Consider the following 15,063-nt stretch of genomic DNA (forward strand, 5'->3'; position numbering starts at 1 on the left):
GAGAGAGTTGAGGGCTGTTTGGAAACTGAAGCAGTATTTGCTGTGTGAGCAAGGAGACAGCAAGGCGCCTGGGCGTGGCTTAGCTCAACTGTTCTCTACTAAAGCTGGTTGCTGCTCTGAAACTGAAACTCCTCTGCTTGTGTTTTGCATTTGAAAGAGATTTTTTCTCAGGTGGGGACGGGGAATAGAACTCCTTAGCATCAGAGCGTGTTAATAATAATAATATAGGAAATACTAATAGCTCTGATGGTCAGTTTACAAAATCCTTTCTTAGTGAGCACCAAGAAGCCAAGAGGAACATACGTGCCAAATGTCAAGTTTTGTAGGCTTTACAGTTCTGGAGAATTTCTATATCTATATCGAAAGAAAGACAGACAGACAGACAGACAGACAGTGGGGGTGGGGGTATGCGCATGCGCATGCGCAGTGAGTCTGTTCCGGGCGGCTGCTTGTGTGCTGGCAGAAATGGCTCTGCGTGCCACTTCCAACACGCATGCCATAGGTTTTGCCATCATGGGTATAGGGTCTCCCACTTGAGCAGGGGGCTGGACTAGAAGACCTCCAAAGCCCCTTCCAGCTTCTTTTCTATTCCTATTCTATTCTCTGTTCTATTCAAAATCTATTCCATTTAATTCTATTCTATAGTCTATTTCTATTCTCTGTTCTGTTCTATATTCTACCCGAAATCTATTCCATTTATTTCTGTTCCGTTCTATGCTATGCTATTCTAAATCGCAAGTCAAAGACTTACACTTGTGGTAAGCAGACCCCATTACAGTCATAAATCGAAGACTACTTGTATCGTTGTGAGCACATCAACCGTCCTGCTTCCTTCCTGTCTCGTTCTTGGCCCTGATTTCCCTATAACCCCTCTTAGTGACCGTGAAGCCTTTTAAAGGCAAGGAAAGGAAAGACCTGGTTTTAAAGTGGGGCAGCTTTGAATTTCCACTCGAGCTGCTTGAAGAAGGGTTTGTGCTGTTGAACCTAGGGACCTGCCAGGATATCGTCTTGCTAAAAAGCCTCTTAAGAAATCCAAACCTGATGTGGGTGTTGGCTGAGAACACAATGGAGTTGCGATCAAGGAGACCGCAAATTGATCCGCAAATTCTTGGCTGAGCTTTCACATTCTCACCTGCGGAAGGACAATGACATTGCAATTTGAGGAGCTTAATCCTGCTAAAAAAGCACTTGTTAAAATTTAACCCGTAAGTCCAAGGACAGATAGGAGACCAAATTTAGATAGATTAGATTAACACAGTTGGAAGGGACCTTGTAGGTCATCTAGTCCAACCCCCTGCCCAAGCAGGAGACCCTACATCATTTCTGACAGATGGCAGTCCAGTCTCTTCTTGAAAGCATCCAGTGATGAAGCTCCCACAACATCCAAAGGCAACTTCTGTTCCATGGGTTGGTTGTTCTCACTGTCAGAAAGTTTCTCCTTTTTAGTATATGTTTTATTTTTATTCATAAACATTTTGAATACAGTGTATTGTTAAGACCGTATCATTTACGAAAAAGCAAAGGAAAAACAGAGAAGTATCAACATATATATACTGATAACAATAATAATAGCGTAACAAAATAATTTTAACTAAATTTATTTATTTAAACTTATTTATGCTTCTGATAATTATATCAACGTGTTTATAATTATCATAGGTTGAATCTCTCCTTGTTCAGTTTCCATCCATTATTCCTTGTCTGGCCTTCAGGTGCCTTGGAGAATAGCTTGACCCCTTCCTCCTCCCTGTGGCAGCCCCTCAAATATTGGAAGATGCTATCCTGTCTCCCCTGGTCCTTCTCTTCCCTAGACTAGCCAAGCCCAGTTCCTGCAACCGTTCTTCGTATGTTTTGACTAACTCTAGGGCAGAGAGTCTCTAAATCTGGGAACTTTTAAGAGACGGGGACTTCAATTCCCAGAATTCCCCAGCCAGCATGCCCACAAGCCTTAAAGTTGCCAAGTTTGGAAATTACTTTGCTTAAGAGCCTCACAACTACATGTTGTTGAAGTCTTGTAAATTAACCAAGAGGTGGATTGGAGTGGGAAGGCAGGATGCGACTGCTGAGACTCATGCCTAAAGGGTTTAGATTATGAATTCAACGCCAAACCGGTTCAACACAAGGCCCAGCCTTTGTAATTGAGGCTTAAACCAAGACATGAGTTAAAATCCATTTTAACTCCATAGGTTATTTATTGGTTAATTGCTATGTTCCAGAGGACAAGAATGGAAGAGGCTATATACTTTTAGGGTTAAACTAGTGTTCTGTTATTACTATACCCAGATTATACAAAATTATAGTTTTTGGGCAGAATGTGTTCCACCGAGGAGTAGGACAAACACAGCAATAAAAAATAATAATTGAACAAGGTTAACCAAATTAAAATAGTCAAACAGTAAAAAAAAAAAACAACCTAAAATCCTACAGTGCCTTTGACCTTACTGATTGAAGAGAATAGTTGTAGCTCTGGGTCAAACTGTTAGGTTCTCTCTGAGCTGGGTTGTTTTCTTGCAGACGTTTCGTGACCCAACTAGGGAACATCATCAGTGCTATAATGGAGTAGGGTTTGTGAAAGGGGAGGAGGAGGAAGAGGAGGAGGAGGAGGAGGAGGAAGAATGTAGGGTCCTTGGTGCTTTCTGAGCTCAGTTGTTTTCTTGCAGATGTTTCATGACCCAACTAGGGAACATCATCAGTGCTATAAGGGAGTAGGGTTTGTGGAAGGGGAGGAGGAGGAGGAGGAATGTAGGGTCCTTGGTGCTTTCTGAGCTCGGTTGTTTTCTTGCAGACGTTTCATGACCCAACTAGGTAACATCATCAGTGCTCCAAGGGAGTGGGTTTGATGGAGAGGAGGAAGAGGAGGAGGAGGAGGAGGAGGAGGGGGAGGAGAATAAAGAGCAAGAAAAGAAAGAGGAAAACTGTGGGGTCCTTGATGCTCTCTGTGCTTGGTGGTTTTCTTGCAGACATTTCATTACCAAACTAGGAACCATCATCAAGGCTAGAAGGGAGTGGGGTTTGCGAGGAGGAGGAGGACTATGGGATCCTTGTGCTCTCTGTGCTGTGCTTGGTGGTTTTCTTGCAGACGTTTCATGACCCAACTGGGGAACATCATCCGTGCTACCTCACCGTTGACCTTATTCAAGTCCTCGTTGCCATGACCGACTCTTTCTGCCTTTCCGCAGCTTCCAAGAAACTGCGATGGAGAAGCTGAAGCGAACGGTGGAGCAGGCCCGGGCTGCCTTCAACACGGGCAAGACGCGCCCGTTGGCTTTCCGGATCCAGCAGCTGAAAGCCTTGAAAAAGATGGTGCAGGAGAAAGAGAAGGAGTTCTCCGCAGCCATGAAGGCGGATCTCAACAAGGTTGGTGCTGTGGCATCGTTTGTGGAGGTATTGACGGTGGGATGGAGAATGCTGGGGGTGGATAGGATACCCAAATAGCTGTTGGGTTGTCTGGATGCAGCTGACCTGGGCTTCCCTATTGCAGGTGGGATGAGGGCCCACTTCTACCACGGCCAGGGAGGTCTTGCTTGGGAGGTGAGAAGATAAAATTGACCACAATACACCGAGTTTCTCTTGTAAAGAAGTCAGTTTTACCCTGAAGAAGAAGAAAATGTCTGGTACTGTTAGTAAAACAGAAGCTTGCCCCAGAAATCAGGAAAGAAGAAGTCAGGAAATATATTGGTGGCTTTTAGCGTGAGGAAAAAAACTCAAGATTTTCCCACCTCGATTTCCGGATTCAAAGTTCTGATGGCCAGGCCTGTGCCCTCCAAAATCCCATGACCAGATTTGGGGGGTTTTGCAACTGGCACACACTGATGCTTGTTTTCAGTGTCCCGCAGTCACATGACTACGATTTACGTTGTTTTTTTTTCCTGGGGAGGAACATGGGCCGGTCCTGGAGTCTAGGAAAGGCTCCGACAAGTGCTCTGTGTCAGAGGTAAAGATGGGGCCGTGACCATCTGACGGTGATCAGCTTCCTTCGGATCAGTGGGGCAGAAGAAGAACAGCGGGAGCCTGTTCCCAGTGTGTGCATGCGCAGAGCTGCTAGAAGAAAGAAACAGTTAAGGAACAAGAGTCGACTTGGGAGTAAAAGCACAGATGGACGGCGAATGGCCCCTCCCATAGGGAACCAAGAGGAGCGAAAGGGGTGTGGCGTTTGCAGGAGACAATTAGTTCAATTCATTAGGGTGAAGACGATCTATTCCTGACTTCTTGCCAAGTGTTGTCTGCTACAGCGTGGCGTTTGGGAGCTATCGGCCTGGCAACTATTCCAGCCTGATCAAGATCTGTAGTTGTGAAATCTCTTGAAAGACCGTTGGACGGGACTTTGCTGGATGGGAATGAGAGGAATTCACATTAGCCTAAATAAAAGGGGTTTTGTCTGGTTTGTGATTTTGGGTAGCCTGGGTCAGAACCTCTGCACAGACTTAGGATTTGTAAACTAAAAGCTCTTATTCTTCGTTTATAAAATATTTATTTGGTACCCCTCTCACTGCAAGGCGGCCTTCGCTTGTCTTTACTGATTTTCGTGTATTTATCGTACCATTTTATATCCCCCCCAACTGACACCGACGTAACTCTTTCAGAGCGAATTCAACAGCTTCAGCTACGAGTTTATGATCATCCTGGGCGAGATCGATTTGATCCTGGAGAAGCTTCCCGACTGGGCAAGCCCCCAGTCCGTGGAAAAGACCATTCTGACGTTGAATGACAAGTCCTACATCCGTCGTGAGCCCCTGGGCGTCGCCCTGGTCATCGGGGCATGGAACTACCCTTTCGTTTTGATCATGGGGCCTCTGCTAGCAGCCATCGCTGCCGGTACGTTGTTTACAATAGAATAGAATAGAATAACAGAGTTGGAAGGGGCCCTGGAGGTCTTCTAGACCAACTCCCTGCTTAGGCAGGACACCCTACACCACTTCAGACAAAGGTGATCCAATCTCTTCTTTAAAATTTCTAGAGTTGGAGCATTTACAACTTCTGGAGGCAGGTAGTTCCACTGGTTAATTGTCCTCACCGTCAGGAAATGTCTCTTTAGTTCTAGGTGGCTTCTCTCCTTGATTACGTTCCACCCGTGACTTCTTGTCCTGCCCATCTTATTTTAAAATTTAAAGCGGTGCTCTTTTTACAGCCATGATTCTGGGAAGCGTACCAAGGATCGAAACCAGCACATATCAGATGGGATGTTGTTAGTATTGGCTCCCGAAATTAAAAAATCAACCTTAACCCGTCTCTATCGTAAACAAAGCAAACCACCTTCAAATACATGGAGGAGGAGGAGGAGGAGGAGGAGGAGGAGGAGGAGGAGAACTGTAGGGTTCTTACTGCTCTCTAGCCTTGATAATTGCCTTGCAGACTTTTCATGACCCAACTAGGTAACATCAGCAGGGCTAGAACGGTTTGATCTGTGTGCGTATATACTAGTTGGCTTGCCCTGTCAGTGTTGGTGGGAAGGTCCTTGGTGGTTCTTTGATTAGGCTGTTGCTGCAGCATGTTTGAATGTTTGGCTTTAAAGCAAAAGCACCCCCTTAGACCCCACAAATGGAGGAAACTCCCCCCCACCCCGCCCCGTCGTCAAACCCAAACCAGATGTCACGCGTCGAGAGAGGAGAAAACCTTTTCCTCTAGGAGCTACTCTCAGTTTCTCCAGCTGCAGGTCTAGAAGGGAGAGGAAGGAGGATAGAGGAGAAGGAGGAGAAGGAGGAAGATAACAGATAATTGGAAGGGACCTTGTAGGTCATCTAGTCCAACCCCCCTGCCCAAGCAGGCGATACTACACCATTTCTGAGAAGGAGGAGGAGAAGGGAGGGAGAGAGGAGAAGGGAGGGAGGAGGAGGAGGAGGAGGAAGGAGGAGGAGGAAGAAGAAGAAGAAGAAGAAGAAGAAGAAGAAAGAAGAAGAAGAAGAAGAAGAAGAAGAAGAAGAAGAAGAAGAAGAAGAGGAGGAGGAGGAGGAGGAGGAGGAGGAGGAGGAGGAGGAGGAGGAGGGAGGAGGAGGAGGAGGAGGAGGAGAGGGGAAGTAAGGGAAGGGAAGGAGGTCTTCTAGACCAACCCCCTGCTTAAGCATGAAACCCTACAACCGCTTCAGACAAAGGGTTCTCTAGCAACTTCTTAAAAACCTCCAGTGTGGCAGCACCTACAACTTCAAGTGGCAAGTAGTTCCACTGATGAATTGTTCTACCTGTCAGGAAATTCCTCCTTAGTTCTACGTTGCTTCTCTCCTTGATGAGTTTCCGTCTGTTGTTTCTTCTCCTGCCTTCTGGTGCTTTGGGGGATAATTTGACGCCCCTTTTCTTTGTGGCAGCCCCTCAAATTTTGGAACCCTGCTATCACGACTCCCCTAATACCTTCGTTTCTCTAGACTGGCCATATCCAATTTCCTGCAACCGTTCTTCATTCTTGGTATATTTTAGCCTCCAGGCCTTTAATCATCCTAGTTGCCTCGCCTCTGCATTTTTTCCAAAGTCTCAACATCTTTTATTTTTGTAATGTAGAGGCTAGAACCGGATGCAGGATTCCAGGTGTGGCCTGAAGGTGCGCTTTTTTTTTTATTATTTTAAGAGCCAACTGGACTTTCTTGTTTTTCTTTTGAAGACGTTTCGCTTCTCATCCAAGAAGCTTCGTCGGCTCTGACTGGATGGTGGGGAAGGGGAGGATTGATACTCCTTGCAGACAGAACTGGTCATTTGCATCCTTTTTAGGGGGTCGTTGAGGCCACTTGGAGTCCCAAAGGTGTTTTTTTTCCAAGAGACAGCTGGACTTTCTGGTTTTTCTTTGAAGACCTTTCGCTTCTCCTCCAAGAAGCTTCTTCAGGACTTAGCCAAACATTTCTGTTGCTAAGTGACACATCTGTTAAGGGAGCTTTGCCCTATTTATAACCGGTCTTGCCACAATTGTGAAGCGAATCGTGGCGTTCTTCAGTTAGTAACATGTTACTAAGTGAATCCGGCTTCGCTGTTGACTTTGCCAATCAAAAGGGGATTAGGTGAACCTGGGACACTGCAACCTTGGTCATAAATAAGAGGCAGTTGCCGAGTGTCCGAATTTGGATCATGTGACCATGGGGATGTTGCACCAGTCGTAAGTATGAAAAAAAACGGTCCCTTTTTAAAGTGCAGTTGTAACTTCGAATGGTCACTAAATGAGCTTTTGTAAGTCAAGGACTGCCTGTATCATAAAACCTATAGCAACAAAAAAATATGATCTGTTAAAATAACATTCATTTCAATTCATTCTTAAAGATAGAATAAATGCAGCTGGTTCCTTTTAGTAACAATTCCAATGTCAACTCATAAAATATTTCTATGGTCTTTTTAGAGTTGCCAACAGAAAGGGAGGGGGGAGCAGTGTGGCAGCTTGGAAATCGAAAGTGCATTCCATAAATAGTATTTCAAAGATAGTAACTAGGTGACTGAAGTTTCTGCCAGGCAAATATCTAACTGGAGAGCATGATTGATGACTCTGGGCTATGGAGGTGTCCCATTGGAGAATATGAATTATGATACATCCAGAGGGTGTGGGGAAAACCAGGGTCAAGGGTGACAATGAACGATGTGTCTCAGAGTCGGCTACACCCAGGCAGTGCCAGACAGTTTAACTCCCAATAAATCCTTTTGAAGTTTTGGAAGTTTTGGTCAAGACTCATGATTTAAATGGGGGTAACTGCCGGAATCCTGACATCCAAGTTATGACAGACCACCCAAAAAGGCTACCTGCAACCCAGGTGAGTGGGAGAAGGCAAAATTCACTTAAAATCTGCACGATTCATTTAATGACCTTCAAGATTTTTACTTAGCAACCGTGGTAGAAAAAAGTTGTAAAATCAGACCTGGTTCTCATAACAACCTTCTTGCTTAAAGCGTTGGAGACTCTGCCCCTCCCCCACACACGACGATAAGTCGAACGTTACCTGTAATTTGGGTTCTGGAATGGAGCGCGGGGTTAGACTAGATCAGGGGACGCCAACCAGTGGGCCGGGGACCACTGGTCCGCGAGAAAATTTTGGTGGTCTGCCGAGAAATGTCAGCCCCCGAAGCAATTAATCCAGGCTGCGCGGGAACACAAGGCTGCCCCGCCCACATGGCCTGCGGGAACACAAGGCTTGCGTCGCTTGCACTGCGAACCTCACGAGGTAGTGAGGGGAGTGGGGAAAGGGAGGGGGCGGACTTGCCTCACTTGCTCCACACGCCTGGCCTGGCCACCAGGTTGCTTCTCTCCGCTTCTTTCTTTCTTCTTCTGCTTTTGGCTGCATGCAAGGAAAGCAGCAAAAGTCTTTCTTTCTCTCCCCAAAACTCCACCAGAAATGAGTCTTTGGGACCCTGCAAGGCCTCTTGCCCCAAGAGGCTCCGCCGGTGCAACAAGTCTCACAAAGACTCATTTCTGGCGGAGTTTGGGGGAGAGAAAGAAAGACTTCTGCTGCTTCTGCTGCTTTCCTTGCATGAAGCCAAAAGTCTCTCTCTCTCTCACTGAGAACGGAGCTGGAGACGCTATCCTGCGATCCCAAATAAAGAATGATCGATCGGTAGGAAAACGGAGTAGGGAATTTTCCTGCAGACTTTTTTGGGGATTTTCCCAGACTTTCTGGTCCGCGGGATTTAAAATTATGAGTTTGGTGGTCCCGGAGGACTAGATGACCTCAGGTTGTCCTTTAATTCTCCTGCGTCTGATCTGTTCTTTTCAGGCAATGCTGTGGTGGTCAAGCCGTCGGAGATCAGTGAAAACACAGCCAAGGTGTTTGAAAAGCTGCTGCCTCAATACATCGACAAGGTCAGGGTGAAGAATTGTTGGCTGTGTGACTTCGCAGTGCGGTTGCCGTTTCATTTGCCAGCCGCCAGGATTTGTGTGTTTTGGAGTGGGTGGGTGGGTATGTTTCACTCCAAACAGGATAGAAAGATAAGAAAAATAATTCCTTCATAAAGCCAGAGTCCAGCTTGACAAATAAGGGGATGTGCTGGTTCAATGGCTTAAGACGCTGAGCTTTGTCGATTTGGTTCGGCGGTTCGAATCCCAAGCGCCGCGTAATGGAGTGAGCTCCCGTTATTTGTCCCAGCTTCTGCCAGCCTAGCAGTTCGAAGGCCTAGGGCGTGGCACAAAGGCAACACAGATAATAAGAGTCCCTTTATTATCTCCAACTTGTCCCCCAATGTCCAGGTTAGCCTCTGGTAATGTGGACACCCCAGGTCAGGTCCTCTTTTAGGGTAACACCCAGAAACTTAAAACCGGACACTTGCTCCACTCCGTCTCCCTTGATAAGCCAGGGCTGGAGGTCTGATCTGTTCCTTCTACAATGCACTATAAGCTCCTTGGTCTTATTGGGGTTGAGGACCAAGTTATTGGCTCCACACCACGAAAGCAACGGTTGGTCCACCTCATCTCGGTAGGCAGACCAGGATTGCCATCTGGCCATTTTTCCGGCCAAATTCGAGAAATCTGGCCGTATTTCTATCTGCTTGGCTGTGAAAAAAAATGATGTCTCCGGCCAAATTTATTTGGCCGGAAATTTGGCCATACGAAAGTTGCTTGGCCGTGAAATCAGCCAGATCTCTCCTTCCCTCGCGCATGCACGTCACCATGAGCAAAAGGAGGACAAGCACGTCTTCTGGCGCTCTCCTTCCCTCGCGCATGCGCGTCACCATGAGCAAAAGGAGGACAAGTGCGTCCTCTCAGTTCTCCGACACGCCTGCTTCCTCTCAACTCCCATCACACACCCCTTCGGGACCTTGGCGCCCAGCCACACCCCCTTCCCGCCTGTGACCCGAGCAGGGGCGGCTCCTCCTCCATCAACACCACACCCATTCCTATTATGGCTCGTTCCAACGCCACGCCCCTCGGCTTCCCCACCCATCCTGAGCTCTCCTTCCCTCACGCATGCGCGTCACCATGAGCAAAAGGAGGACAAGTGCGTCCTCTGGCGCTCTCCTCGCGCATGCGCGTCACCATGAGCAAACAATAATTTGGCCAAATTTGGCTGTATTTTGACTTGAGTTTGGCCGCGGAGCCAAACTGCGATCTGGCAACCCTGAGGCAGACTCATTCTCTCCCCCCTCCCGCGAGATGACTCCCACCACTGTTGTATCATCTGCAAATTTAGTAATAGTATTGCTAGCATGAGTGGGAATGCAGTCATGCACCTATAGAGTATAGACTAGAGCTGTGATGGCGAACCTATGGCACGTGTGCCACAGGTGGCACGCAGAGCCATTTGTGCCGGCATGCGAACTGCAGGCATGCGCGTGCCTCACAGCTGATTTTTGGCTGGTTTGAGGCCTTTTCGGCCTTCCAAAGGGTTGAAAAAAGCCTCTCCGGGCTGAATAGGCCTGTTTCATCACTTCCTCTTTGGAAGTGACGAATTGAACCTATTCGGCCTGCAGAGGCTTTTTCAGCCCTTTGGAAGGCCGAAAAGGCCTCAAACCAGCCAAAAAAGCTGTGTGAGGCCTGGTATGAGGCCTTTTTTGGCCTCTCAGAGGCTTGAAAAAAGCCTCTGCAGGCCAAATAGGCCCGTTTCGTTACTTCCTGTTAATACCGGGACGTGACAAACCAGGCCTATTAGGCCTGCAGAGGCTTTGTCAAGCCTATGGGAGGCCGAAAAGGGCCTCAAACCAGCCGAAAATCAGCTGTGAGGCCTAGTTTGAAGCCTTTTTGGCCTCCCAGAGGCTTGAAAAAGCCTCTGCAGGCCAAATAGGCCCGTTTTGTCACTTCCTGTTAATACCGGAAGTGACAAAGCGGGCCTATTTGGTCCTAGGGGCTTTTTCAAGCCTCTGGGATGCCAAAAAGGCCTCAAACCAGCCAAAAACCAGCTGTGAGACACAGTGCAGGTAAGGGGGTGGTGCGTCGCCTTCTGGGTGCTAGCACACGAGCGCCAGCGTGCACACAATTTTTGGCACAGGAGCCCAGAAAGGTTTGCCATCACCAGGACTAGAGTAAGGGACTCGACACACAACCCTGTGGTGTACCAGTGTTAAGAATAAGGGCTGAGGAGGTGATTACCTAATCTGATCCTCTGTGAGTGGTGGTCATAACTCGAGGACTCCCTCTTTCCCCTGTCTCCACCCCCTCTCCCACCCCAGGATCTGTATCCAGTGGTCAACGGAGGAGTGCCGGAGACGACGGAGCTGCTGAAGCAAAGATTCGACCACATCTTCTACACGGGCAGCAGCGTCGTCGGCAAAATTATTATGGAAGCCGCCTCCAAGCATCTGACGCCTGTCACTCTCGAGCTGGGCGGGAAGAGCCCCTGCTACATCGATGAGGGCTGCAATCTTGAGGTGGCTTGCAGGTGAGTCTGGCATCTTCTACAGGCAGACCTCGACTTCACAACAGCTCAGTTTTGGTGAGCAAAGCTTCAACGGCACTGAAAAAAGCGACTTGCAACCGTTTTTCACACAGTTACGACCATTCCTGCGTCCCCACGGTCACATGATCAAGGTTGAGGTGTTTGGCAACTGGCATGTACATGGGAATGGAATGGGAATGGAATAGAAAATATGGAATGGAATGGAACAATAGAATAGAATAGAATAGAATAGAATAGAATAGAACAGAACAGAAACAGAACAGAACAGAACAGAACAGAACAGAACAGAATAGAATAGAATAGAATAGAATTAGAATATATGGAATGGAATGGAATGGAATGGAATAGAACAGAACAGAACAGAACAGAACAGAATAGAATAGAATAGAATAGAAAATATGGGATGGAAAGGAATAAAAAATAGAACAGACAGTAGAATAAGAATGGAATATGAATAGAATAGAATATATGGAAGGGAAGAGAATAAAGAATAGAACAATAGAATAGAATAAGAATAGAATATTAATAGAACAGAAATAGAATAGATAGAACATATGGAATGGAATAAAGAATAGACTAGAATAAGAATAGAATAGTTATAGAATACAATAGAATTAGAATAGAATAGAAAATATGGAATGGAAAGGAATAAAGAATAGAATAGAATCTTCATTGAAAATAGAATAGAAAATAGAATTTAGAATTTAGAATAGAATACGATAGAATAGAGAAAATGGAATGGAATGGAATAGCAATAGCTCTTCACAGTGCTTTTACAGCTCTCTGTGAGCGGTTTACAGAATCAGCACATTGCGCTTATAAGCATCATCCTGAATAACAGGAAGCAAGCTTCCTATAATCTTCTCCACTGTCCTGACCACTCTCTGTAGGGAATTTCTATCTTGAGGTGCTGCTGCCACCAAACCAAACAGGGATGCCATTTTGTTAAAACGCTCTCCATCGTGCCTCTGTAAAAAGTGGCCAGGACAGGAGAAAGACGTGCTCTCTTCATCCGACGCAGGAAATGCAGGCGCTGGTTTGATCGCTTCACTACGAATTTGAATCTGAATTTTTTAAAATTCCAATTACGGTCGTAAGTCGAGGTCTGCCTGTAATGTGGATCCCTGGCCTCAGAGTTGGGGGTTGGGCTGGGTGACTTCTAGAGCAGTGGTCGCCAACCAGTTGCCCAGGGACCACTGATGGTTTGCGATAAAATTTTGGTGGTCTGCAGAGAAATGTCACCCCCAAAGCAATTAATCCAGGCTGCGTGGGAACACGAGGCTGCGCCGCCCACAAGGCCCGCAGGAAGACAAGGCTTGTGTCACTTGCATTGCGAACAACACGAGGTAGTGAAGGGAGCGGGGAAAGGGAGAAAGGGGGGAACTTGCCCCATTCGCCCCATACACCTCGCCTGGGCACCGGGCTGCTTCTTTCTGCTTCTTCTTCTGCTTTTGGCTTCATGCAAGGAAAGCAGCCAAAGTCTTTCTTTCTCTCCCCCAAACTCCGCCAGAAATGAGTCTTTGGGACCCTGCAAGGCCTCCTGCTCCTAAGAGGCTGCGCCGGCAAAGAATCATTTCTGGCTGAGTTTGGGGAGGGAAAGACAGACTTCTGCTGCTTCTGCTGTTTTCCTTGCATGAAGCCAGAAGTCTCTCTCTCTCTCTCTCTCCCCCTGAGAATGGAGCGGTATCCTGCCATCCCAAATAAAGAACAATTGATCAGTAGGAAAACGGGGGTGGGGAATTTTCCTGCAGACTTTTTCGGGGGGGTTTCCTAGGGTCTCCGATCCGCGAGATTTTAAATTATGAGTTTGGTGGTCCCTGAGGTCCAAAAGGTTGCTCTAGAGAGGCCCTTCCTACTCTTAACCTCCTGGGATTTTTTTCATCCTTCAGGCGGATTGCGTGGGGGAAGTACCTGAATTGTGGCCAGACCTGCATTGCCCCGGATTACATCCTATGCAGCCCATCCATTCAGAAGACCGTCGTAGAGAACATTAAGAAGAACATCAAAGTAAGAACTAAGTCTTCCCTGTTGTAGGAAGGCTATTTCTGCTGGACGGGCAAGACACAGTCATGGCAGCATCAGAAGACGGGGATTTCGGGGGCAAATGCTGGTTGAATCTTCAAAAACAGAGAAACTTGCATTGTTCCTTGACCAAAACTCCAGAGGAAACCTCTTTCCTCCGCCAGGATTAGCAGCAAAAAAACTTCCACCGCAAACAGCAACAACAAATATCTGGGGTTACAATAAAATGGAAGTTGCTTATCTTTTGCACTGATGGCTTAGCAAAGGCTTCCCAGGGGTGTAACCACAGGGGAAGGGTGTAATCCGCAACCCCAGGCCTTCAAGGTAGGCTAGGCCATGCGACAAACCCCACAGGAACTGCAGGATAAAATAACGGAATCTTAACACCGTAAATTCAAAATTTCTCTTTCTTCCCTTTTATACTGAAGGAAATCAGGCTGGAAAAATTGATCTTCTTTCCCTTCCCTTCCCTCCTTCCTTCCTTCCTTCCTTCCTTCCTTCCTTCCTTCCTTCCTTCCTTCCTTCCTTCCTTCCTTCCTTCCTTCCTTCTTTCTTTCCTCCCTCCCTCCCTCATTCTCTTTCTATCCTGTATTATTTACTCTTCATTCTCTTTCTCTTCCTTTTCCCCTTTTTCCTTCTGTTGTTCCTTCCTTTCTTCCTCATTCTTTCTCTTCCTTTCTTCCCTTTTTCTTTCTGTTGTTCCTCCCTTCCTCCCTTTCCTCTCTCTTAGTGATGGAACTTCCAGTCTCAGTTGCGGTCATAACTCAAGGACTTCTCATAAGACCGATTACCTAGAGTAACTGTTAGGGATACACCCTAGCAGAATCTGCACGGCAGTCAGGCAGGCAGGCAAAATATGTGAGATAAACGTTTTTGTAGCTTACACTCAGTAAAAACAGATACACTGTGCTAGTTAAATAGTTTATTCCAGTAAGAGTTATAGCATAGTCAAACAGTCCATATATCATTCACTAATTCAGTCCATCCGGGGATTATTCAGTTGCAAATTCCAGTGTCGAAAAAGAAGTCAGTAAACTTATAAATATCAGTCCAGTAATATATCTCCTCGCAGTAGAGATATGAAGAAGTCAAACCTCCTTTCTTCCTTCAGCAACTCAGCAGTAGGGAAAACACGCAGTTAGCAAACCATCAATCCATCAAGCCAGCAATCGTCAGGAATCGTCAGCGAATCGTCAGCAATTGTCAGGTTCTCTTGCTCCCTCTTATGGCGGTTCAACACCGCTCCCAAAATTACATGCTTTGCAGTTTAAAGTGACACACACTTAAACTTACTATCATAGTTTATATATATTATTTTACCCAAACTACGTTAGGTAACCTTGTTATCCCTAACAGTAACCCTATTCATGTTGATTCCCTGGCAGGAATTCTACGGCGAGAACATTAAAGAGTCCCCGGATTACGAGCGGATTGTGAGCAAGCGTCATTTCAAGAGACTGATGGGCCTTTTGGAAGGACAGAAGGTGGCCTATGGGGGTGAAAGTGATGAGTCTACCCGTTTCATAGGTGAGCGGCCCCCCAAAATCAGATGCCCCAAAACCTCCCCAGGGAGAAAACACAACAACCCCTCCACTTATTGAACGCTTTTGTTTTATTGTGTAGGGATGGTATAAGGCCATGATGGCAAACCTATGACATGCGTGCCACAGGTGGCATGCAGTGCCATTTGTGTCAGCACACGAACTGCAGGCAAACTTACCTCACTGCGCATGCACATGCCTCACAGCTGATT

The 15,063-nt window shown here is 46.7% G+C and overlaps 1 protein-coding gene across 8 annotated transcripts in view; it reads left to right on the forward strand.

Annotated features, from left to right (window-relative positions):
• The window catches only part of ALDH3A2 (aldehyde dehydrogenase 3 family member A2), a 35,349-nt gene that overhangs the window by 12,110 nt on the left and 8,176 nt on the right, over nt 1-15,063 (forward strand). For all 8 annotated transcript variants that reach the window (XM_087924792.1, XM_087924763.1, XM_087924784.1 and 5 more), the window contains exons 2-7: nt 3,180-3,357; nt 4,584-4,815; nt 8,676-8,761; nt 11,062-11,270; nt 13,178-13,295; nt 14,696-14,837. In XM_087924792.1, coding sequence (XP_087780918.1) covers nt 3,196-3,357; nt 4,584-4,815; nt 8,676-8,761; nt 11,062-11,270; nt 13,178-13,295; nt 14,696-14,837 — 949 coding nt within the window. In that variant the 5' untranslated portion in view covers nt 3,180-3,195. The remainder of the gene's footprint in view (nt 1-3,179; nt 3,358-4,583; nt 4,816-8,675; nt 8,762-11,061; nt 11,271-13,177; nt 13,296-14,695; nt 14,838-15,063) is intronic.

The sequence above is a fragment of the Pseudonaja textilis genome, chromosome 1 (genome assembly GCF_049901715.1).
Source record: "Pseudonaja textilis isolate UNSWEBS1 chromosome 1, rPseTex1.2, whole genome shotgun sequence".
Classification (NCBI taxonomy): Eukaryota; Metazoa; Chordata; class Lepidosauria; order Squamata; family Elapidae; genus Pseudonaja; species Pseudonaja textilis.